Here is a 25,917-nt window from a genome sequence, read left to right as displayed (position 1 = left end):
ATTACTCCACACTTTTCAAAGCCGTGGGTAGCACAACCCTGTCATGGCTTATTACGAGAACCACATACAATGATCATACCGTAATTTAATCACAAATAAACCAATATTGTCAAAACATAGGTATATAGTTACAAAATCTCTAGTTCATTGATAAACTCCATGTTTAGCGTATATTAGCTAATTACCAAATCCATTAAGCACTAGCTTACAAGTCTCATAGTTTACTAGTCATTAAATAAGGAAAATCTACAAGTTACCAACACCATTATTTATCCACCTATCCCAAAGCCATTATCTAGTTAGCAACCTCATTATATAAGCCATTAATTAATCCACGACGGAATCACATGCTAAAAGTCAACTTAACTATTCATCATACAATACAAAGACCAATATCATTAAGCATGTCACAACCTTAAGGATTAGTTTCCACATCTTATCAAAGTAATGTCCACCAACTAGTTTCCTAAGCCTTTAGACCACGATCCATAGCCATTATTAGAAACAACTAGTGTTCGCATAAGCCACTTTACTAGGCGAAAATCCATAACATAATTATTTATTCGAGTCAAGTAGATTAATAAGCGAGCTTTAGCCTTACACATGATTATCCTATCAAGAGAACTTAACCCAATCTTTAGCATAATTCATCACTAGGTACTACTTAGAGTCAAACTGGTCGCACCTCCTAATTGGTGAATAAGGACAAGGAATAAACAACCATTCACCAAAGAAGATATCATATCATAAGTACATAAGTGGTTTGGCCCCATAAGGATTAACCTCACGTGTATGAATGCATTTATATAAGTTGCCCCACATGGCATCATAACCTCATTACCTCTTTCGGGTTTATTGGGCATCATCATAACATCATTATCTCTTTCAAATTTATCAAACATTATCATAATATTAACATTTCCTCTGAATTTACTGGGCATAATCATCATATCAATAGTTTCTCTGAATTTATCGAGCATTATCATCATATTATTTCATATTTCTCAAGGCAACAACATACATATACGTAGCTAGTTAAATCAATAAGCAAATGCAAGATCACAATAATAGTTTAAGTGTAATAAGGATGTAAGAGAACATGTATCATCCTACTTTGCTAATAAGTATTACCACATAGCATAAGCATAGACATGAGCATGAATATCCATATGATACATATGCAATCATTACTTTCACAAGGCTAACTCAATCATGACCATTAGATAATCCATCAAGTATACATGTAACCAACCATTATCCACATGTGTAACCCAACCACTGAGGTTTAACCATTAATAATATCAACAACGTAAATTAGACATTCATTTAGTACCTAGGTCTCTAGGGGATTCCATAGTTCAAGCTTAAGGCGGGACAAGTACCACTTCTAAATCCCAAGAATGCCAACGTCCACCATCACAAGTCTATCATCTACCCAGATTAGACTAAAATATCTAAATTATATCATAAGGGCTTATCAATCTTTGCTAAGCCTATCGGGGATACCTTTTTCAAGTACTCCTCCTGAGTCAATCCAACACTAAGGTCATTTACTAACTAAGCACTAGCAAGGTCAACATAATCCTAAGGTTAGAAAGCAACACCATTCTCATTTATTCGAGCCACTAGAGTATTATCTTACTATTCATGAAACCACAAGTAGACCACCCAAGGTTCTAGGCTAAGGGTCAAGCACATCATATCACAAATTCGATAACCTATAAGAACCAACTAATCTCAATTATCACCATTCATAATTTATTATCTAAACCGCGCCAAATATCATAAGATATCAACAATTATACTACAATCAAGCTCAATCTAACTACAAGTAAGCCTAACCTACCTTAAGTCCAACCAACTCACGAGCCAACAAGCTTTTCCTTTCCTTTGCTGAAGCTCCTTCCTCCACAAGTAAAGCTGTCAATAATACAATCTAAGCATTACAACACCATACCCATTGAGGCACCATTGTGTCATGGGTTCAAAAGGACACCAAACCCCTAAGTAGGTTTCACCTTTGGAAAAAGAGTTTCCAAGACCAATCCATTACTCACATATCATTAGGGAGTTATAACCCTCAACTAATTTGAATTAATCAATCACAATTGGGGCTCAATCTAAGTCTTAAGCCTTTGGGGTTTTGGGTCAAACTTTTCAAGAATTCAATACAAAACTAGAAGCAACCATACCTTAAATTTGTAGAAAAATTCAATTTCATAATTTGTTCAAGCATTCAATCAACCCACAAGACTCACTTAGAAATTTTCACACTCCATTAGGGCTTGGAGTTAAGAGGGAGGCACAAAATGGACAAAATTTCAAAAAAAATAGTTTTTAAATAGGCTTGTCCAGCCCTCTAGTCTCGCGGTCGCACCACCCGCCTAGCCGGGGTCGCAGCACTGTGGTCGCACCTATATCACCGCGGTCACGGTATCTCATTCAATGCCATACATGGATAAAGCTTGGGATTTGATTCCGGGCTTCGGCCAATGCCTCAAGATGAATTTGGGCTCTGATTCGAGCATATAAAATATGTAACCATATAGTTTTGATAATCTGAATGTGTTGACAAAGTTAGATTTTGCATTTAAGGTTATTTTATTGAAGTTTTTGCTTGGTGGCCATCTAAAACCAACGAAAATTAAATGAACCACCAGGTAACTGTTCTATCGGTTCCAGCAAGTCACTAGTAACTTGGGGCGTCTATGGAGAAGATATAACGGCACAATTAGAAGAATACGATCAATGACCTGAAGGGTCATTATAGTTGTCCTAAACGGAGGATGACCGTTGTATGCTTTCTTCGCACAATAATATACAGTTATGTTTATGGTGGCTATTGTCTATTGGTGTTTTTGGCCTAATCCTATTCTATGTTTCTAACATGGATTGAGGACCCACAGGTTAGGGAGTATCAAACTCATATAGCTCATGAGTTACAGGATGATGGTGAAAAGCTACATAGTTCAGGACTAAATTTTACATGGTCATGTCTTTATGCTCCTTGTTCCTTGTCCCTTGTTTCGTACTTTATTATTGTTATTATGGATAATGAAAATAAGCTTTCTGACTAGTTTTATAAATGAATGTTTTATTCATTTCCCTTTGTTTCTTGCCAGTACTCAGTGTCCTGACCATCTCTGGATGCTATATCATTTTATGATGTAGGTTTGGAGATATTTTTTCATTATTCTGTGCAGCATTAAGGCACTCATGTTCTCTCTTGGACAATTGGTGATAAGTGGTGAACCCTCCATCATCCGAAAGGCGATTGTTCATTTCTCTTATGTTTTTATTCTATCAACTTATTATTTTTATGACATAGTTGGAGCCATGTCCCGACTTAGGAGTATTCTTAAAGTTAGAGGCTTTTTATACAGGTGTTGGACAATTGTTGAATTTGGTTTTAAGACATGGATGTTTCTTTATTTGAATATTGAAACTTTTTTTATGGTCTTGTTTTCGCAACTTTAAGTATGACTATACTTATGATATAATGTTAAGGGGTCATCTCAGGCCTTCGTCGGTTTGGAATGCTCATCACGGCCAGAGTCCTGATTTGGATCGTGGCAAGTAACACGTAGATAATGAATATATATATATATATATACATATATTAAGAATATATAAATACCAATAACACATACAATACAATAAAGTATAGAGAAATGCAAACATATATATAAAAAAACAAATACAAATATAAAATACAAAACATAGGCTCCTAATACAAAAAGAGAGAGAAAAAAAACTGAGAGACAGTGAGGGAGAGAAATGGAGAGAGGGATGCAACTGACTAAACCATTTATATTTGAATGGTTCAAGTTGTATCCACAAATACAATTCGTATCAACAAATAAATTGTATCATTGAATACAAGATATAAGTATAAAAGAGACTGGATTTCTTAATATATGAATACTATTTTTGTATTAACAAATACAAATTGTATCAGGTGAACCTAATTTCGCCACTGACACCAGAATTTGCCATATGTGGCACAACATAAGCTCAACTTCGATAAAGATCCGGCCTTGGAAAATTAGGACTTTTTGTATGGTTGGATTCATCTGGTTGTTGTGTTTGAGATGACATTGGTCTTGCTCGGAGAAAGCGGCTGGAGCTCCGATATTCAAATTAATCTCATTAATCCAATTTTGACAAGTTTTCATTTTTTTTCCACGCTCCTCCCAAAATATTTATATTTTTACGTTTTTAAAAAGTGCTTAATTGACTAAAATGAGTTTTTAAAGCATGGTTAGGATAACTATTTTGCGTATTTTTTCTCCTTCTACAAATGGGGCATAGAAAGGGGAAATAAGAGACGAAATTACAAGGAAGAAATCCAACTTTTACCAACTATGATCAACCAACTGCACAAAGCCACAAAGTATGATTTCCTGATAACTATTATTACCTTTGGCCTAATTTATGTGGCAATACAAGTATAGTCTGTTTTTATTGTAATTTTTTTTATGTATCTTTTAAATATTTTAAATTATTAATTCTTGTAACTTATAATATTTTAATTTTGTAAGCAGTTTGCAATTATATAATTTTTATTTCAAAAAAAAAAAATTACGTGTGAACTTACGAAATTCAAATTGTGTCATATAAATAAGTACGGAAGGAGTATACCAACTTGTGAAATTCTTCTTTTTCCAGATTTTTGGACTTCTAGTAATTTCATCTTTCATCCCACTATTAGGATATAAACATATATATATATATATATATATATATTTGTATATTTAAAATTCAAACGTATGATATATGATGGAGTTTGGATAGTTGTGATTCTTTTCCAATCTGAAATCAAGGAAGTCTACTCAATTTACAAACTCTTCCCAAGCTAACAAAGATCCTGAATGGAGAAAGGTCATGCTAGAGGAATACAACGCTCTTATCCAAAATGGTACATGGTCTCTTGTCCCATCTTCACTTGCCAAAAATATTGTGGTATGTATATGGATTCTCAAGTTGAAACTCAATCCTAATGGTTCCATTGAGAATCCATATACATATGGCAAGTGAATCCCAAGTGGTATGTATATGGATTCTCAAGTTGATTATCATGATACCTTTAGTCGGGTGGCCAAGCCTACGACAATCCAAGTTATTTTTACCATAGCTATTGCACGAGGACAGGCTCTTTGTCAGTTAGACGTCAAGAATGCTTTCCTACATGGTCAGATATATGACTCAACCAACAGGTTTTATTGATCCGAAATTTTCGATTCATGTGTGCAGGTTACACAAAGCTCTTTATGGACTCAAACAAAGAGAGAAATAAAAGTTGAAGTGGGATCAAGGTTTTCGATTACGATGATTGGATTTTTCTTAAATACATTAACAGGTTCTATTTCAATTTTATGCTATTTATTGTAAACTTTTTTGTGAAAAGTATAATATCGAATGTTAAAGTGATCTTGAACATCGTTTAGCATTCAGATTTCAGAATATGTGTATATTTGTATGCAGATAATGTTTAAATATTATGTATGTTTATTATTTAATAAAAAAAAATGAGTTCATTGTTTACACTATGTACAATTTACAGATATCCATTAGAGGCAAGAAATATACTGCAGACACTAACACTGTACCCACACAAACACACAAAACACGCACTGTCATCCTCATATACGCATACACACTGAAAAATGCACAAGACATTCCTCCATTTTCACTTGCACATACAGTATAATAAATGACCGAAAAAAAAAAGTGAAGAGAAATTGATAGATAGGGAGAGAAAATTAGTAATTAAGCAGCAAAATTTTGAATTTGATTCAATAAAAATAGCGAAAGTTTTGAATCTGAGAAGAAACATATTTTTCGTCGGAAAATATATAGAAAACAATGACCAAATATTCCATCGCTATTACTGTTACTATTCCGGCGACGAAATGCGCCGAAAAACATTCCAAACCAGATCTAACATCGCCAACAATCCCCCATCGCCGGCTGTATCTCGCTGGATCAGCCACTATGAACGGCGACAGTCGCGCCTCCACCATTCACCACCGTCCCTCCTCCATTTCCGGCCAACGGCGAAGCCTAACAATGGCACTGCCCCATCTTCTCCTTTCCCCGAGCCTGCCATCTCTCTCCCCTCTCCCTGCGACAGCACCCCCCCCCTTTTTTTTCCGTCGCTGGCTCCTTCTCCGGCCAATCTTTTACCAGATCTGCGCCCCAGCGCCGGCGACTCAGCGCCTTCCCTAACCTCACCAACGCGCTGCCACCATCATTCTCTCTTTTATTCTTTTTCCGTCGTCCCATCGAAAACCCACCTGTCGCCGAAAAATATCAAAACTGATTAATAGCATTTCTTTTTCATTAGGCGTTAATTTAACATAGTGTGTCTTTAGTTTGCTATAAAAAAAAATGATTATTTCGTAGATAATTTGGTTTTATGATATTTTATTTTTTATGTTAATTACTAAATATATATAAATTTGGGATTTATCAAAATTAAAAATAATATGGTTAGTTTAGGGTGTTATTGTTATTATTATTATTATTATTATTATTATTATTATTATTATTATTATTATTTTAATTTATTTGTCATTATTAATAAATGTAGATAATTATTTTCGTAAACTAATAATTAATCATTTAATTAAATTTTATTTAAGATTAAGTAGTATTTCAAGTAAGCACGCTTTTAAATACTAGATAAATTTTAGATATGTTTAAAATATTCATCTCGATTAAGAATGCGACATATGCATCATTTTCGAGACATTTAAAATTGAAGGATGTAAAAAAAGTACAGCTTGGCAAATACTTTTTCTAAAATTAATTTGACAAATATTTTTACATTTATCGATTTATTTAGTAAGACGAGTTTTAGTATAATAAAATGAGCGACGTAGGCCTTAACACAATTTATCGAAATAGTTTAAGTTATAAGTCAATAAAAGCGACCGTACTTGAACCACGAGACGCGAGGGGTGCCTCACACCTTCCTCTCGGTCAACAGAATTCCTTACCCGATCTTCTATTTTTGCAGACCATAATAAAGAGTCACTTCTTTTTTATTAGGGATTCAATAAGGTGACTTGGAACACCATAACTTAATTCCAAGTGGCGGCTTTGTAATTAAAATAATCTCTATTTAACACCGTTATTTTAATTAGAAAAATCCTTCAACTTCGATCCGTCCGGGCGAAAAAGGATGTGACACTGTGAACAAACTCTGCCAATTCATGCACAACCTAATGGAGTCGCACTCTCAAGCCATGAAACGCTTACTTCGGTATCTCAAGGGTACTCTTCATCTGGGGCTTCTTTTACGACCCTCTCCTCGACTTAATATAAATAGTTTCTCTGATGCTGATTGGACTGGCTGCCCAGATGATCGAAGCTTCTTGCTTGGTTGGTACATTTTTGAATCAAACATTGTCTCTTGACTCTTGGTGTTCCAAGAAACAAAGAGTGGTTGCTTGCTCAAGTACTGAAGCTGAATACAGGGCCTTAGCTGCTGCTACAGCTGAAATTACTTGGCTTCAGAGTCTTCTCAGTGGACTTGGTGTTATTTTGCCTCAAGCTCCTAAACTTTGGTGCAACAACATCTCAGCTGCATACCTCACTGCTAATCCAGTTTTTCATGCTCGCACTAAACACATCGAGCTAGATTTTCACTTTATTCGGGAAAAGGTTGCAGCCAAGGATTTGCAAGTCAAGTACATAAGTTCGTTGGATCAGATTGCTGATGTGTTGACCAAGAGTGTATCTACAAGACAATTCAATTACCTTCGTGACAAGTTGGCTGTGGTTAACCCCAGGTGCACTTGAGGGAGGCTATAAGGAATAAAAGTTTTATAGACGAGAATAAACTTATCTGATATATCTATAAAACATTACTCATGGCCATTCCAGATGCCAAAAACTACCGAGTTGCTTGATTATAAGAAGAGTACTCCTCTACAAGTTATATGAGTAAATGACTGGTTTCCCTTTTTTTTCTCTTTCGTTATTATTGCATGCCTTTATATGAGATTTTAGCTATATATGTTCCTAGTGAAAAGAATTTGGCAAGCTGTTCATTATGCAAACTATAAAAGTAATTGTCTATAGAAAACATATCTTGGTACCTGAAGAAGATGATAAATAACTTGCTACAATAGTCAAGTTACAAAGCGTAAAATTACATTCTAGATAGTAATTTAAATCTTGATTGTTGCTTGTTATTTGTTGTTACAAACGGCCAGCAGCTCTACCACCATACCATCTATCTCTTCATTCCCTTTCGCGTTCATCTTCTCACTTAGTTGCTTAGCTTTCTTCCGCACACCCTCCCCGCTTTCTTCCATTAACACCTTCCTTATCCCCTTTGCAATCTCTGCACTCATTAGCTTCCCATTCTCATCCCTCACTGCTTCGACTCCCATCCCGATATATTCTACAAGCCTAGCATTCATTGGTTGGTCAATGTGCATTGGCATTGCAATTATGGGAACACCAAACTTCATGCTTTCCATGAAAGAACTCCATCCACAGTGACTCACGAATCCACCGGTCGATGGGTGTTGAAGAATTTTTGCTTGGGGGGCCCATCCTTCCATAACCATTCCTCTTTCTCCCACCCTTTCAAGAAAACCTTCTGGAAATGCATCTCGACTGTTAATTCGTTCACCTTGTGGAAACCTGATGACCCAAATAAAGTTCACTCTGCTAAGCTCTAGCCCTTGAGCTACTGCATTTATCTGCTCATTAGAAAGAAAATACTCACTCCCAAAGGAAACAAAGACAGTTGAACCTTTTTCTTTCTTGTCAAGCCATTGCATGATCTCGTCATGATCATCTTGGTCAATGGACTCTTGAACTAGCGAACCAACAGGGACGATTTTCTTAGAAACCAAATTTGAAAGATAATCTATATATTTCCCTTCAAAATCTCTGCAAGTTTTCACTAGAATAATATCCTGCGATTGCTTAAGAGCTTCATCGAATGGGAACATCTTATCTGGTGCTTCATTAATATCTTTCTTCAATGAAAGCATTTCGTATTGGTGCAGGTAAATTTCAGGAAATGGAAACTTCTCTTCTATGTTTTCAGACATGTGGATGGCCCAAGCAACAGCAGTTGCACTAAAAGTGGGGAACTGCACAGCTGGAATATTCATAGAGGAAGCCGAATCAGCAACCCATGGCTGATTGTAGTCATGTATGACTAAGTCTGGATTTAGAGTTTGTAATATTTCGGAAAATTTTGGAGCGGCCATTTCAAATGCTGTTTTGAGAGTGTTCATGAGATGGGGTGGGAGGCCATTCGTAGTGTGGTATTGAGGAGGAAGATCGGGCAAAGACGGAAGATTGAGCTCAACTAACTCTATTGATTGAGAATACTTCTCTGTGACTCTTTTCTTGATGGAGTTCAGGTTTACTGGCGTAGAACACATGTAAATGTGGAAGTTTCTATTTGCAAGCTTTTTGGATAGCTCTAGAAATGGATTTATGTGACCATGAGCTAGCCAGGGTAACATGAGAACACTAATGGTGTTCTTCTTGGCCTCCATTAATTGCTAGATTTCTCTCTCTCTCCCTCTCTTGCTCAATTTCTTTATCTATATGATGGATCTAGTAAGTATGACTTAATCAATATATAGTATTTGCTGACCATATGTTGTGAGCTAGAAATGGGTCTAGCATAGTGAATACGACTAAATCTGTCAGTTTTGGTCCAAACACTGTATATCTGTATATGTATTGAAAAATCTAAGACAAGGAAGGCTTGCTCAAATAGTTGAGCACCTCCACAGCTCCACCATCAACCAGTAGGTTGAAGGCTTGAGTCAAGGTGGAGGGCAAGTAGTAACACTATTGATCATCCTGGACCATGGGGCCAGGAAAAAAGTATTGAGAAATATACTGAATTTGTATATTATATTGTTGCATTGAGGTTGCTGTCCTATACTATGATTATCTTGTGCGTAATTGATTACGCAGGACATTTAGAACTTTCCTAATGATTTGATAACAAAGAAAAATGTTTTGTACCAGCAGCCTTTTGTGGGAATATTGTTAATGACAGACACTTCAACTCAATTTACAATTGACTACCCTTTAGTGAAAACTGAAAAGGTATTCTTTCTTATTTTTCCCTAGAGTTCAAGTTGTATGCGCCGTTACTGTAAAGAGTTTTTATACCATTAAATCATATTTATTGGTTCTAGTAGATAATTTGTCATATTTTCGATGGTACAGAGAGTCTCAAATTTTAAAATATTTACCTGTAAATATTCATTTTTTACATTAATCCCATAATATTGACACTACTTTTCTTTTTCAGCTATCGGAACTTGCAGTAATCTTGTTAGGAAATTAAGATTTATCTAGAAACTCCTAGTTAGTAGATATTTTTGCTTGTTTTGTGGTTTGTAATCCTCACACAATCACTATATATATATATATGTGTGTGTGTAATCTATGTAATGTTCAATTAAGAGAAAAATAAGAATATTAAAAATAAGTTTCAATTCTTCTTCTCTATATTTTGTTTTCTGGCAGCAATTTACAGCTCCATTTTGTTGTGGTTTCAGCTTGTTGTTTTCCTGTTCTTCCTCCCCTTCGTGTGACATGGTATCAGAGTCCATTTCTTACGAAATCTGAATCTGTTTTCGTTGATTGACTCATCTTATTTTTAACTCCTTTTCTTGGATCTATTTGCTGAAAACATGGCACCGGAAAATCAACCAACAATGGGTCCTCCAATTTTCTCTGGGCAGAATTACCATATTTGGGCCATTAAAATAAAGGTTTATTTGAAGGCTCTCAACTTGTGTGATGTCGTTGAGAGAGGAGAACCTGCTGTCCAAGATTTGAGAGACAACGCAACTCTCAATGAAATCAAAAAGTATGATGAGTTGGTGACTAGATCTCCAAGAGCTCTCACTTACATACATTCAAGTCTTACGAAAGTGATATTTACAAGGATTATGACTTTTGAGACAGCCAAGGAAGCCTGGTATAAGCTAAACGAGGAGTTTGAAGGCAGTAATAAAGTTAAGTCTGTTAAGGTCTTAGCTTTAAAGAGGGAGTTTGAGCTCTTGAAGATGAAGGATTCAAATACTGTGAAGGAATACTCTTCCACGCTGATGGATATTGTGAACCAAATAAGGATACTTGGTGAAAACTTTTCAGATCATAAAGTTGTAGAGAAGATTATGGTCAGCCTTCCAAACAAGTTCGAATAAAAAATCTCAGCTATTGAAGAGTCTTGTGACTTGACTACTCTTTCAATAGCTGAGCTGATCTCGCAATTGCAAATTCAAGAGCAACGGGCGACCATGAGAAGTGAAGGGACAGTCGAAGATGCCTTTCAAGCAAGGCATAAATTCAAGTAACCAAAGGAAGGCAAAAAAGTCTCTTTAGACTACTCTGGAGAGGCAAAATCTGGTGGATAACAAGGTGAATCGTCGAAGAAAGGAAAATTTCTACCTTGTGGTGTTTGTAAGAAGACAGACCACTTGGAGAAGAATTGTTGGCAGAAGTTCAAGAGGTCCCCTAGTCAATGTAGATATTGTAAGAAGTATGGACACATTGAGAAGTATTGCAGGCAAAAGCAAGATCAAAGTGGTCTGTCTTCCTCAACGAGTAAATTTTGCGGAAGATCACCAAGTTGAAAAATCAGAGGAGGAGGTATTCATGGCTTCGCACACATCACATGTTGATCAATATAATTGTTATGTCGATAGTGCGTGCACAAGGCACATGACGATTGATAAAAATCTGTTTGTTAGCTTGGATAGGTCTGATAGGACCAAATTGAAACTTAGAGATGGTACACTGATGCAAGCTCAAGGAAGAGGATCAATAAAATTTCTTACGAACAAAGGTATGAAAATCATAAGCAATGTTCTTTATGTGTCAAGCTTGACTCAAAACTTGTTGAGTGTTGCTCAATTGCTTCACAATAGTTATTCACTTACTTTTAAGGATAAAAAAATATGTCATTTATGATCCTAAAGGTTGTGAAGTAGCTAAAATTAGCATGATTGGTAATTTCTTTCCAATTTCATGCTATTCTGCTGAAAGTTGCTCTTTCAATGTTAAAATGAGTGATACCTGGCTTTGGCACAAAAGATTCGGTCATTACAACCTTAATTCATTGGTTTATATGCAATCCAAAGGTATGGTGCTTGATGTATCCAAAATTGACATGTGCCGATATGTTTGTGAGTGATGTCAATTTGGTAAATTGCATAGACGATCCTTTCCTAAAGGAAGTCTTGGAGGGCGAAGGAAAAGCTAGAGTTGGTTCATACAGATATATGTGGATCAATGAGGACTTTTTCTTTGAGTGGGAATAAATATTTTATTCTCTTCATAGATGATCTAACTCGAATGTCATGGGTCTATTTTTTAAGTAGCAAAGTTCAAGTGTTTTCTATTTTCAAAGAATTTAAGGCCATGGTAGAAAGGGAGAGTGAATGTCGGTTGAAGTATATTAGGTTAGATAATGGAATTAAATATACTTCACATCAGTTTAGCAAGTATTATAAAGACTTGGGTATTCAACAACAATTCACTGTTGCTACACTCCAGAACAGAACGGGGTTTCCGAGAGGAAGAACAGAACAGTGATGGAGATGGCGAGATGCATGTAGGAAGAAAAGAAGATGCCTAAATATTTTTGGGCTAAGGCAGTCAATACCGCAGTCTATTTGCTAAACAGGTTACCAACTAGAATACTCCAAGACATGACACCATTTGAAGTATGGAGGGGTATAAATCCGTCTGCGAGACACTTAAAAGTATTTGGTTCGGTGTGCAATGCCCATGTTCCAGATGCTAAAAGAGGCAAATTAGAAAACAAGGTAGAACTCTGTATTTTGTTGGGCTACAGCATAATTGCAAAAGGGTACAAAGTGTATAATGTTAGTACAAAGAAGATGCTTATCAATAGAGATTTTGTGGTGGACGAGTTTAGCCACTATGATTGGGATCGAGATATTTTTGTAAAGAACCAAGAAGAGAGTACTTCAGATGCAGCTCTAAATCCACAAACGAGTAATATTTCTTCTAGTCCTATTATTGGAAAAGAGAACAATTCAAATGTTGAATTAACTTCAGATTCTCCAGTTTTGAAGACCAGGTCACTAGCTGAAGTTTATGAGCAATGCAATTTTACTCTTGTGAAACCATCTTCTTTTAAAGAAGCAACAAACCATGAAGCTTAGATTTCTTCAATGGAGGAGGAGCTTGCCATGATTAATAAAAATAATACTTAGGAGTTGGTTGATAGGCCCGACCAAAATAACGTCATCAGTATTAAATGGGTCTATAGAATGAAGTTTAATCCAGATGGCTCTATCTTCAAACATAAAGTCAGACTTGTAGTTAAAGGCTATTCCTAGCAGCCTGGAGTTGACTTTGGAGATACGTTTGCTCCTGTTGCGAGGCATGGGACAGTAAGATTTCTAATTGCTCTTGCAGCATAATACAAGTGGAAAATCTACCATTTAGATGTCAAAACTGCATTTCTAAATGAATTTCTTGAAGAAGATATTTATGTTGAACAACCTGAAGGTTTTAAAGCTGCAGGTGAAGAAGACAAGGTGTACAAGCTTAAAAAGGCTCTCTAAGGCCTTAAACAAGCCCTGAGAGCTTAGTATAGTAGGCTGGATACTCATTTTCTGTCTTAAGGCTTCAACAGAAGCTTAAATGAGCCTACTTTATACTTCAAAAGGAAAGCAGATAGGAGGTTGATTGTGATATCTGTTTATGTTGATGATTTGATGATCACAGGTGAAGATTCTCTTGCGGTTCAAGAAATTAAAAATGCGATGCTAAAAGTTTTTGAAATGTCTGATCTAGGACAGATGAAGTTCTTCTTGGGAATGGAGATTTTTCAATCTTCTGAAGGAATTTTCTTGTCCCAAAAGAGGTATGCCTTGAATCTCTTAAAAAGATTCAAACTTGATAAATGCAAACCTGTTGCAAATCTACTTGTTGTGAATGAAAAGTTAATGAAGGATAATGGAGAAGAGCATGCAGATTGAAAACTTTATAGTAGTCTTATTGGAAGATTGTTATATCTGACTGCTACCAGGCCAGATATGATGTTTGCTGCTAGTCTGCTGTCCCGATATATGCAATGCCCTAGAACCAAGCATTTTGGAGCTGCTAAAAGGGTGTTAAGGTATATTAGAGGGACAACTGATTATGGCATTTGGTACAGAAGTATGGAGATAGAGCTCTTATTGGCTATTCAGATAGTAATTGGGGTGGATGTTTGGACGATTACAAAAGCACATCTGGTTACTCTTTTTCATTTGGTTCAGGCATTTTTTCTTGGAGCACAAAGAAGTAGGATATCGTAGCTCAATCTTCAGCTGAAGCCGAGTATGTGGCTGCTGCATCTACTACAAATCAAGGAATTTGGTTGAGGAAAATCTTGTTTGAATTGGATCTTTTGCCAGAAGAACCAACAATGATCTATGTGGACAACAAATCAGCCATTGCTATGGCTGAAAATCCAGTGCAACATGGAAGGACGAAGCATATCAACATCAGATTTCATGCTTTGCGAGATGCCGAGAAGAATGGCGAAGTTAAGCTGGTGCATTGCAGAAGTGAAGAACAACAAGCCGATATTCTAACCAAGGCTCTTTCCACCAACAAGTTTGAGTTCCAAAGGACGTTGCAGCGAGTTTCAATGAAAAATCTTAAGGAGGAGTGTCAGGAAATTAAGATTTGTCTAGAAACTCCTAGTTAGTAGATATTTTTGCTTGTTTTGTGGTTTGTAATCCTCACACACACACTATATATATGTGTGTGTAATCTATGTAATGTTCAATTAAGAGAAAAATAAGAATATTAAAAACAAGTTTCAGTAATTCTTCTCTATATTTTGTTTTCTGGCAGCAATTTACAGCTTCATTTTGTTGTTGTTTCAGCTTGTTGTTTTCCTGTACTTCCTCCCCTTCGTGTGACAAATCTCATCTTTCTTCCCTCTTCGCACCAAACTGCATTTTCACTCAGAAGTTTGGCAACAACCAAATTCACGGCAGCAGAGAAAATCTTTTAGATTTTTTCCATGGATATCAAGTTACTAGAAATCATTCTTAGACCAAAAATCGATAGGACAGAACACACGAAGAGGGAAACACAGAGAGCAAGAGAGCAAGCTGCAGAGCTTCAGTTTTGCATGTTTTAATTGATTGTCAAACTAATATACCTCTATGGACCCTTATCTTTCTTTATAGCTAGCAGGATTGTATCAATCTGTCAAATACATGTAGTGAAAGGGACGATGCATCGTAAAATTTAGTTCAGAAGTATATTTTTTAGCAAAAACCTGCTAAAATGTAAGTGTTGGATTGTGAAATTTGTCTTACTTTCTCATTTTAAATGGTATATTGAACATATGGACGATGTTTGTCGTTCATTTCAGCCAATTAAACTTGGATGGAGTTGATGATTCAGATGAGCATGTATATGAATATTACAACAAATATGCTGCTACAGTTGGGCTTAGTGTCAGAAAGAAATATGTGAAGAAAAACTTACATGTTATAGAAAAGGTTATAGAGGAAAAGTCAAGTGAAATCTGGATGGGATGGTCAAGAAACCTAGAAAGACAGCTAGGACGCGTTGTTTAGCTCATATGGTCGCAATTCGTTGGAAAGTTTTCTAGAAAAAACTTGTCTTGGTACCTGAAAAGGATGATAAATAAATTGCTACAATAGTCAAGTTACACTGATAGTGTAAGAATTCGTTACAGATCGCAAATTAAATCGTAATTGTTGCTGATCATTTGTTGTTACAAAGTGCCACCAGTTCTTCCACCACACCATCTATCTCTTTATCCCCTTTCGCATTCATCCTATCACTCAGTTGCTTAGCTTTCTTCCTCACAGCCTCCCCGCGATCCTCTACTACCACTTCCCTTATCACCTTTGCAATCTCTTCGTTTTGTAACTTCCCATCCTCGACCCTCGCTGCTTCCACTCCCATGCCAATATATTCCACAAGTCTAGCATTCACTGGTTGGTCAATGTGCATTGGCATGGCAATTACGGGCACACCAAACTTCATACTTTCCATGAATGAACTCCATCCACAGTGGCTCACGAATCCACCTATCGATGGGTGTTGAAGAATTGTTGCTTGAGGGGCCCATCCTTCTATGACCGTTCCTCTTTCTCCTACCCTTTCAAGAAACCCTTCTGGTAATGCATCTCGAATGTTAATTCTTTCACCTAGTGGAAACCTGATGACCCAAATGAAATTCACTTTGCTAAGCTCAAGTCCTTGAGCTACTGCATGTATCTGCTCATTAGATAGGAAATACTCACTCCCAAATGAGACAAACACAGTTGAATTTTTTTCCTTCTTGTCAAGCCATTGCATGATCTCCGCGTGATCATCTTGGTCAATGGACTCTTGAACTAGTGAACCAACGGGGACGATTTTCTTGGAAACCAAATTCGAAAGATAATCTATATACTTCCCTTCAAAATGTCTGCAGGTTTTCACCAGCATAATGTCACGCGATAACCTAAGAGCCTCATCAAATGAGTACTTGTCACTTGGTGATTCTTTAACAGCTTCCTTCAATGAAATCATTTCGTATTCGTGCAGGTAAATTTCAGGAAAAGGGAACTTGTCTTCTGTGTCTTTAGAAATCTGGATGGCCATAGAAACAACAGCAGCACCAAAAGTGAGGAACTGCACAGCAGGGATGTTCATAGAAGAAGCAGAGTCAGCAGCCCATGGTTGATTGTAATCATAAATGACCAAATCCGGATTTAGAGTTCGTAATATTTTGGAAAATTTTGGAGCTGCCATTTCAAAAGCTATTTTGAGTGTGTTCATGAGATGGGGTGGAAGGCCATTCGTCGTGTGGTATTGAGGAGGAAGATTTGGCAAAGATGGAAGATGAATCTCAACTAATTCTATTGATTGAGAGTATTTTTTGGTGATGTTTTTCTTGATGGAACTTAGGTTTATTGGAGTGGAACACATGTAAATGTGGAAGTTTCTATTTGTGAGTTTTTTGGCTAGCTCTAGAAATGGACTAATGTGACCATGGGCTAGCCATGGTAACATAAGTACACTTAAGGTGTTTTTCTTGGACTCCATTAGTGACAATTTTTTGTGTCTTAATTTTGCTCTGATGGCTATAGTAAGTATGGTGATAATCTATTTATAACTAGTATTTGGTGATATTTTATTATTGCAGTGAGGCTACACATTCATGTATGATGTATGTACGTAATTGATTACGCAGGACATATCGAAGTTGCATAGTGTTTGGTAACAGAGATAAAAATAAAAAAGGGCAATCCGTGCACTTGAGCTCCCACTTTGTGTGGGGTTCGGAGAAGGGTCAGACCACAAAAGTTTAGCGTACGGAGCCTTATTTTATATTTCTGAAAGAGGTGATTTTCCACGTCTTGAACGTGTGATTGATCACAAGACAACAATTTTGCTAATTTCTCTAAGGCTCATAAAAGAAATAAATAAAAAAAAGTATCAGCCTTCTGTTGGAATATTTCTTTATTCTTATGGGGATGATTGGTGTTACTTTTCCTGATATCGACTCAAATTGTAGTCTGTTTCCCCAAGCTTTTGAAAGGTCCGGGGTACTTTGGCAAGTGCTAGGCTGATTTTTTGCCAAAAATTAAGTGTTTTTGAGTAGGTTAGGTTGTTTTATGGGTAGAAGAAGCAGAAAAAGTTGATTCTCTCAAAAATAAATATTATTTTTTTAGGATGAAATTACTCATATTGAAAATTTATATTTACAAATTAAAAAGCATTTTTTGGAAAATATTGGTTGAGCACAAATTAATACGTAACAAAAGTATTTTTCAAATGATTCATATAGGTCGATACAAAACATGTCTAAACCATCTCAAGTATCACTTAGTATTTTATCTTCAATGTCTGTTACTTGCACTTTTTGCGAATGTGATCATTTCTAATTTAATCTAATCTGAAATGACAATAAATCCATCTTAATATTCGTATGTCCACGATACTCATCTCATGAATATACTAAACTTTAATTTCCCAATATTCACTAGCATATAACATAGACATAATTATAGTTCTATAGATCAACCTATCTTCATTTTGATAAAATTCCTTCTATTACATAACACTCCGATAACGCTAGTCATTTCAACCGTTAGATTTTAATCTTATAAATGACAGCTTCATCTGCCATTTCATTCTCTAGAAGTAACAAGACTGAATACAAATTTAAAAGTATTCCATTTCCATATAGTGGTTACTTTTATTTGTGTTTGTTTTGTCAATAGTCATATGGGAAGGAAAAAGAAAAATAAGAGGAAGAGAAGCCAAATTTGACTAGACAACTTGCCAAGCATGATGGAACCTCCTTATAGGAGAACAAATTTTCCTCTATTTATGTTTTAAAATTTTGCCTTTTACTATTCTTGAGACACGACAAATTGACGGCCAATATACAAAAGTTACTTAGAATTGAACCAATTTCAAGAAAGTTCTTACATTTTGCCAATTTTTTATGACCGTGATATTGGGTTCAATTTTTATGTAACTCGGTTAATTTCACAAAATGTCCGTCATCTCCTACCAATAATATGTATCAGATGATTTTGTGCATCATTTTTGCCAAATTTATATATAAGAAATAGATCTAAGATTCATTTCATTTGATTTTGAGTTGCTCATTTAACTTGTTAAAACAATTATGCTTTAAAAAAAAATAAAAATGATATAAAATTTTAAAACAAATCTTGTTTGCTCTATAAAGCAACCTTACTAGTGAAGGAAAAAATCTAATTAATTCTTATGAAAATGGAAATGTTTTATCATGTGTTGGACATGCAACATAATTGTGTGGGGAACTTATCATGTGATCTAAAACAAATTATGAATATTTATGCAGTTGTAAATTATGTCATTAATAGGAATAAAATAAGTAATTTAGGGTCGTTTGCATGAAGAGGGGGGTAATAATTCCATCACTTTACTAAATATCTTATCATTTTCTAAAAGTAAATACCACTAGTGAAATAAAAAATCTAATTAATTCTTATGAGAATGGAAATTTTGTAATCATGTTATGTTGGACATGCAACATAATGTGATGTCATGTTGGATATGCAACATAATACTTGTGTGAGGAACTTATAATTATGTGACAAGTGGTGGACCAAATTAAATTTGTTAATGGCTAATTTTTCGGCAGTAACCTACTGTTTGTCTATCCTTAAACTACTTAATTATCTTGTTGTTATGTTATTTTTCTCCATTTAAGTATAACAGCAGGAGAAGTCATTTGACATGTCCCTGGCCAATTTTTCTTTGGGCATGGCAATGCTGCTAACACTGCCCTCTTTATTTTACTTTTGTTTTAAGTTTCGTGTTTGATATCTGTATTGTGATGTTGATTAATTTTGATTAGCACATGTAAGATCTATTAAAAAAGAAAAGAGAAGTGTTTCCTATCAAATTTTAGCTCAAACTCGCAACTTCTAAAAAAAGACATTCTGTTGCATTAAAACTTTCATTATGTGCGGAATTTGGAAAAGATGTTATGTGGCATATACTTTTCTTTTTAGTTCATCCAAAAAAAAAAATATCACCTTACTATAATTCATTAAAAATAATTAACTTTAAAATTTCAATGATTTACAATCACACAAATATCTTAATTAAAATTTTTTTAAATCATAAATTTTAAAAATATTTTTTTTCTTTCTTAAATATTGTGTCAAGTCAAATAATAACACATGACAATGAGGGAGTAAAAGATTTCTATCAGCAAGATGATACTGTTTCCCTCTTTATGTTTCTGCCAAGTTGCCAAATATAATGTCCACTTTTAATAAGTCTTTTAGCATGACTGGATAACTAGGTTAGCAAATGATCCCTCTTTTCTGTGATTGTATATTATTAATTAACTAAAAATAACATTACTCCCTCTATTTCATTTTAAATGGTGACATTTGATTAGATACAGAGTTTTAAAATGAGTGGAAATTTTTTATCTAAAATAATTCATGATATAAATTTGATTATAAATTATGTTATTAAGGGGAATAAAATAAGAAATTTAGATGTCATTTGTATGAAGGGCAGGATAAACGAATATTTCATTGAATTATTTTTATAGACGAATATTTCATTGAATTATTTTTATATTCTACCTTTTACGTTGTGGAATAATAATCCCATCATTTTACCAAATATAAAAAGATATCATTTTTTTAATAACTAAAAAAAATATGTGCCAGAAATTAAGATTGAGAAAACTAATGTTTAGGTCGACTACTCAAAAGAAGCCTAAAACAAATTAGTGTTTGCCCCGCTGTAACAAGACAAGATATTGGTAATGAAAGAGATGTACTAAGAAAATTCAAATCTATTGGACTTTTTATTTGGAGAAATGTCAATGAAAGAAGAGAAGGAAAAGTTTCTGCCGAGAACTCTTTTCATTCCATATTAGTTGTCATTTTTTATCTCACGAGAACTAATTTACTAATCGTCAAATTTAAATTGGATTAAATTAATGTAATATTTTAAAATTATAATTTAAATATTCAAAAAATTATATAAAAAATGCATTTTCCACCTTACGACAACTAATTTAACTGATTGTCGAAGTTAAATTATATTAGATTAATATAATATTTTAAAATTATAATTTAGATATTCAAAAAGTTGTATGAAAAATACTATAAGTTGTAATTCTTCTCATATCAATATGGTGAAAAATATATCTTGATAAAATGATGGTCAAAATTTATATAGTTTAACAATTGAATTGTAAAACATGATAATTATTTTGAAATTGAAAGAGTAAGGTGAACTAATTAGCTTATAGCTTTTTTTTTATTTGATAGAACAGAAATTTTATTGATAAATATATATATTTGTAACTTTATATATTCCTTGATTATTTTCTCTAAGAATTTTCCGGGCGTATTATTCAGTATTACCTAAAAACAATGTTATTTAAGGTTGATTACTCAAACCATAAATAACCACAAAATTGTGTTTGTCTTGTTATAGTATTTGAAGGGTTGGGGTGGACTGCTCCTCGACTTAGGGAACTATTTCCAGAATCACACACACAATACGGATTAGGAGATAAATATAATAAACAGTGCTGGAATATATAAAAGTAAAGATACAGATTTTTTACGTGGAAACTCCTTGCTCAAGAGAGAAAAACTACGACTTGCCTCCAGGATTTTAAGCTCCAATATATTCAAGAAACCTCTTGAATACAAACTACAAGAATTATGCTCCCATTCCTTCGTTTTCTAACAATAACTCTATTACAAGGAAACCAAGTAGTAAGTGTACTTCTTCTCACCTCAGCTAACTCTAGTTGATAATACCTCCAGCTAACTCTAACTGGACTCCTCAAGCTAACTCTAACTCGGATAATCACCTAACTCTAGATGATTACAAAGAGTTGATTACACCACAACACCTCCTATAATCATAAGCAAACGTAGGCAAGCTTTTAAGTACAGATTACAAAGACTCAACTATAACAAGAAAATAAAGATAAACTCTATGAACAACAACTTTTCTGTTACAGTTTCAGCATTTGATTTGCAGCGATGCAATACTTTGGAAAGATATTTAATTGTGAGTATATGGAAGTGTTGATTTTCTTCTTGAGAAAGATGAGCATTTCACAAGAAAACCTAAAATCAATCTCATTGGTTAAGGCAAAAAGGTGGCAGTAACTTTTCATCAACTTTTGTACTATGTGTCAGTTGCGATAGGTTGACCGTAACAGCGACAAGTGAGCCCAACATGTTTCCTAATATGCAGAGGGCCTTTATCATCACAACAAGGGCTCCAGGAAACAGGTCCCAAATTGTAAATTTGTCAATCATCAAAACTAAGGACTTAACAATTTTCCTCTTTTTGATGATGACAAACCCATATGATCGGATCAGCATACTCAGCATTCTTCAATCAACTTCTACACAGCACAACCTACATCTCAACAACACAACATATGCAACAAGATCACATAATAGACCAGTTTTACCTAACCAATTCCCCATATCACTGATGCCTATTAAAATACAAGCATCCTTCACTTATTCCCCCTATCAATAAGCATGTAAGTTCCCCTGAATGAGAGAGCTCATATCCTTATCAGCACACACATACTATATTTCTATACAACATACTGCTGCCAACATACTATACATATCTGCACAACACCACATCAAAGTTGATAGACTAAATATTGATACATATATACAATATACAGGGACAGACTACACATCACGTTTTCCCCCTTTGACATCATCGAAAAGGTTAAGTAATAAATCAGGCATAGATAAGTCATACATGTTAATTCATGGCAATTGAGGCAACACTTACATGAGCAAGAGAGGACAAATAAAAGTAGAAGAAGTGATAGCACAAAAGAAAGTCATTCATTTAAGCATCAAATAGTACCACAAATCACTCACAGAAATAATAATCGTAAAATATTAAAAATAACTGTGTCAAACATTCATCAGAAACAAAAACATTTGAGGGAACAAGGAGATAACTAGGAAGAAGAGAGAATCAGATAGGATATGACTTCAGGGAGGAGCCCTTTTAAATGAATATACTCAGTTTCAGACTCCTCCACCCTTTCCTACTAGGTAGAACTTTACATCACACACTTTTCATTATGAATTTGTTTTCCTCTTCACTTTCTATTGCTAAAGAAGCCTTCAACACGTTTATTTATGCATCTCGCATGGCAAGAAAAGCAGTTAAAGTCTCTATTTCTTTCTTTAATCAATTTTGTTCATCCATAAAATTAGACACCAGAGATGTGGGCTCTCTATCACACATTTTTAGAGAGCATTCATTTTCATTATGAGCTAAGATGTCATACATTCCCTTCACTAAGTTAGTATTCACTTCTATACACTCAATGTTGAAGTAAGAACACACCCTATCCATCCAGAACCCATAGGGTAGCCCATGCTTTTCAGCGTTGACATTGATGAAAGTGCTTATATGTCCAATAACAATAGCAGTGAGGTTAACCTTCTTGTATTTAAATATCATCTCCATTAGAAACAGATCTACACTAGTTAGAGTGGCCTCCTTATCATACCTGGGAAGCAATGTACTTGTCACAAGTTGACAAAGCAATTTAAAATCTCTTTTGATAACTCTTTTGTCTAAGAGTTCAGGGTGTGATCCATCAAGTTCACCACACAATTTAAAAAATCAACAGACCCCTTTATCGATTTTCTGCACTTGATCCCGAAAGTTGGAACATAAAGAATTTTAGAGAGAATCTCTGCATACAAGCCTATTTTTATGCCATTCACTTGAAAGGTTAGATACACATCATTATTTGAAATCTATAGGATTTGATAAAACATTTTCACCTCCTTTTCATACAAATAGGATTCATCAAATTTGAATGAGTGGTCCCAATTTTAAAATTTTAACACTCCAACCAAGTCTCTTATTTTTGGTTCTGCTTGGTCAAAAATTTATTTCCCTAAAACATCCTAATGCTTAAGAGTCTCTTCCTCTTCCCTTACCCTTTTGACACCCCTGAGCTGCAACTAGGTTCTTTGTCAACACCGTAACACGACCCTTTTCTTTTTCTTCTCTTTATAGATCCATCTTTTCTTCTCCTCTGATTTTTCCTAACACTAGTAATGTACTTCTTATAATCAAAGTTAAAATCCTTACCCTTATAGTCACTCAGATTTATAAACATGTACCCAATATTACTACCCTTTCTACCATTAAACTTGCTCTTAGCTTCGTATTTTGATACTTCAATGTCAATCTTTCTTTCAGTGTCTAAATCAACTTTGACAGTATATTTTTGCTCTCACACTTCTCTTCCATCTGTGATTTCTAGACTACCTCTTCTAGTACCTGATAAACAGAATTCACGTGGAAGAAAAGGTTTGGTACTAAAGTTAGTCTAGCCAGAAGTTCCTACCTTTTTATATATGGATGAAAAAGAATTTCTATTCAATTTTTGTAGAAAAAGTATCAGAGAGTGACAAGAGGAATAGTATCTCTGAGTAGTTGGGGATCTGATGAGATTTGATGGGAGAGAGACTTTTTTGAAAAAGAGAGAAATTAATTTTGATTTTGGGCTTTACCACACGAGAGAACAACTGAGATTAATGGCCACGATAGGTCTGAGGACACATGTTCAGATAGATGGAAAATACTGATGAGTTTAGAAGACAGGTGGCTTTCTTTTTAGAGTGGCAGAAAAATGACATGGCACAATAATCAAATATTTAAGCAGTCATTATTTAAGAATGGTGAGTAGTACTACCCTGATTAGGAACCTGGTTCCTTTAACAAGGATAATATTTCAATGACTTTGCGCTGTCTCACAAATCTTTCCTATTGCCTTTCTCTTTTTTCATGGGTGTATATCTGCAAAAATATGATGTTGAATTAGACATAGAACACATCATCCAACCTAACTACCTACTCATAATTTCATAGTTACCAAGGAGAATCTTTATGTTAGCCACTATTTATCTGCATAACCTAGGCTCCGTCTCCTGGGTCCTTTCTCAACTAGTTCCCTACAAATATTCTTGAGGAACACAGATGTATACTGAAGGAAATTTTCCTCCTTCTAGGGCCTGATGCAAGAGGTACTCTTTTGATCTTCCCGTCAACTATTCTAGGCATCTCATCTTTAATTTCTCCTGCATTGGTTGCTCCTCCTTTCATTTCCCTGCATCATAAATCAATTATTAGTTTTGGGAATCCATTTCAATATGAATTCCTAATAGGAGGATAGAGGATGGATCGACTTCTTCTTAGTCCAGCCGAGAAATTGCCCCCCCTTTTTTTTAGAGTGATGAGTTTTTCTATTTATCTCTGATTTATTTATTTGTACATGAATATTTATTTTGAGTCCCCTGCCTTATCATATTGTGAGCGTAAATGGTCATCCTTGCCCTTTGTATGCCTGTCATCATAGATAGCACCTTCTTTTTGACAGTGAGTGTCTGAACCACTCCAGCTGATTGGATTTTGATTGGTTATCATTGCAAGTGCTTGAGTTGAAGAAGTCCATGTGAGTGTTTCCGCAAGCTCAATTTTTATTATAGCCAGTTCCCTTTCAAGAATGAAGTACCTTTCAAGAGAGGCAACCATGTTAGCTTTAGTTTTAGCTAATTCTTCTTCTAACTGAAACTGTATACTACTCCCTTCTACCTTTTCTTTGGACACTGACTTGGTAATATCACTTAATTTTTTATTCAGGAGATCATTTTCACATGAGAGATTCTTACACATTGATTGATACTCGACAACCTACACACTTAGTTCAACTAATTCTTCTTCACATGTGCTCAGATCATCCTTTAGTTTTCTTTTTTCACTTATCAGTTTTGTCACTTAGACACTTTTTCACACTTTTCAAATGCTTCATTTAAATTCCTTTTATCTTTGGCTATCTCATATAAAGGAGTTAACAAGTGTAGAGGCAAGAGATCTCAGCTTGTTGAGGGAGTAATCCTTCAGATTCTCTTTGATATCTAGAAGAGTTGAAGGTCTACTTTCATTATCATTTATGTATGCTATCAAAGCGAGGAGTGAATTAGAGACTTGCACTTTTTTTTATCTATTTCCATACAGGGAATGTATTCATTTTGCTCCGACTCACTTGAAATACTTGATGAACGATTCCACCAAGCAGCAAGTACCTGACTGGAAATTTTATCGACCTCATTTTTCCAGTTACAATTCATGGTGACCCTTTGCTTCCCTCTTTTAGACAAGTATTTAGATTTATCCAAGGCTTTTAAGAACTCTTTTAGCAATCCGAGTTGTTTCACTGACTTTAGTGGTGTAAGTAGCTTGTAAGGCCTCTATTTCTCAAGATTCTTCTAAGGTTTTAGCCTTATTATGGAAGACCTGCTCTGATATAAAATG

The 25,917-nt window shown here is 34.9% G+C and overlaps 3 protein-coding genes and 1 long non-coding RNA gene across 4 annotated transcripts; 2 read left to right on the top strand and 2 right to left on the bottom strand.

The window, feature by feature from the left end:
- The first annotated feature begins 4,436 nt into the window (after nt 1-4,436).
- LOC124889319 lies at nt 4,437-5,518 on the top strand. The gene is made up of 2 exons (XR_007048213.1): nt 4,437-5,047; nt 5,254-5,518. It is a non-coding gene; the product is annotated as an uncharacterized LOC124889319 (long non-coding RNA).
- Nucleotides 5,519-8,087: 2,569 nt separating this feature from the next.
- On the bottom strand, nt 8,088-10,199 carry LOC107851643 (UDP-glucosyltransferase 29). Its single transcript, XM_016696726.2, has one exon. It carries the CDS (start codon nt 9,528-9,530, stop codon nt 8,199-8,201), a length of 1,332 nt encoding a protein of 443 aa, XP_016552212.1. The 5' UTR covers nt 9,531-10,199; the 3' UTR covers nt 8,088-8,198.
- A 489-nt stretch (nt 10,200-10,688) lies between these two features.
- On the top strand, nt 10,689-11,207 carry LOC107849430. The gene has a single exon (XM_016694010.2). It carries the CDS (start codon nt 10,689-10,691, stop codon nt 11,205-11,207), a length of 519 nt encoding a protein of 172 aa, XP_016549496.2.
- A 4,457-nt stretch (nt 11,208-15,664) lies between these two features.
- On the bottom strand, nt 15,665-17,257 carry LOC107851766 (UDP-glucosyltransferase 29). Its single transcript, XM_016696845.2, has one exon. It carries the CDS (start codon nt 17,098-17,100, stop codon nt 15,769-15,771), a length of 1,332 nt encoding a protein of 443 aa, XP_016552331.1. The 5' UTR covers nt 17,101-17,257; the 3' UTR covers nt 15,665-15,768.
- Between the last annotated feature and the right edge of the window lie 8,660 nt (nt 17,258-25,917).

The sequence above is a fragment of the Capsicum annuum genome, chromosome 12 (assembly GCF_002878395.1).
Source record: "Capsicum annuum cultivar UCD-10X-F1 chromosome 12, UCD10Xv1.1, whole genome shotgun sequence".
Lineage (NCBI taxonomy): Eukaryota > Viridiplantae > Streptophyta > Magnoliopsida > Solanales > Solanaceae > Capsicum > Capsicum annuum.
The sequence above is the reverse complement of the archived record's forward strand: the minus strand, read 5'-3'. Positions and strand labels throughout refer to the sequence as shown.

Excerpts from the sequence above, each read along its gene's own strand:
- LOC107849430 (XM_016694010.2), top strand. The coding sequence starts at position 10,689 with ATGGCACCGGAAAATCAACCAACAATGGGTCCTCCAATTTTCTCTGGG.
- LOC107851766 (XM_016696845.2), bottom strand. The coding sequence starts at position 17,100 with ATGGAGTCCAAGAAAAACACCTTAAGTGTACTTATGTTACCATGGCTA.
- LOC107851643 (XM_016696726.2), bottom strand. The coding sequence starts at position 9,530 with ATGGAGGCCAAGAAGAACACCATTAGTGTTCTCATGTTACCCTGGCTA.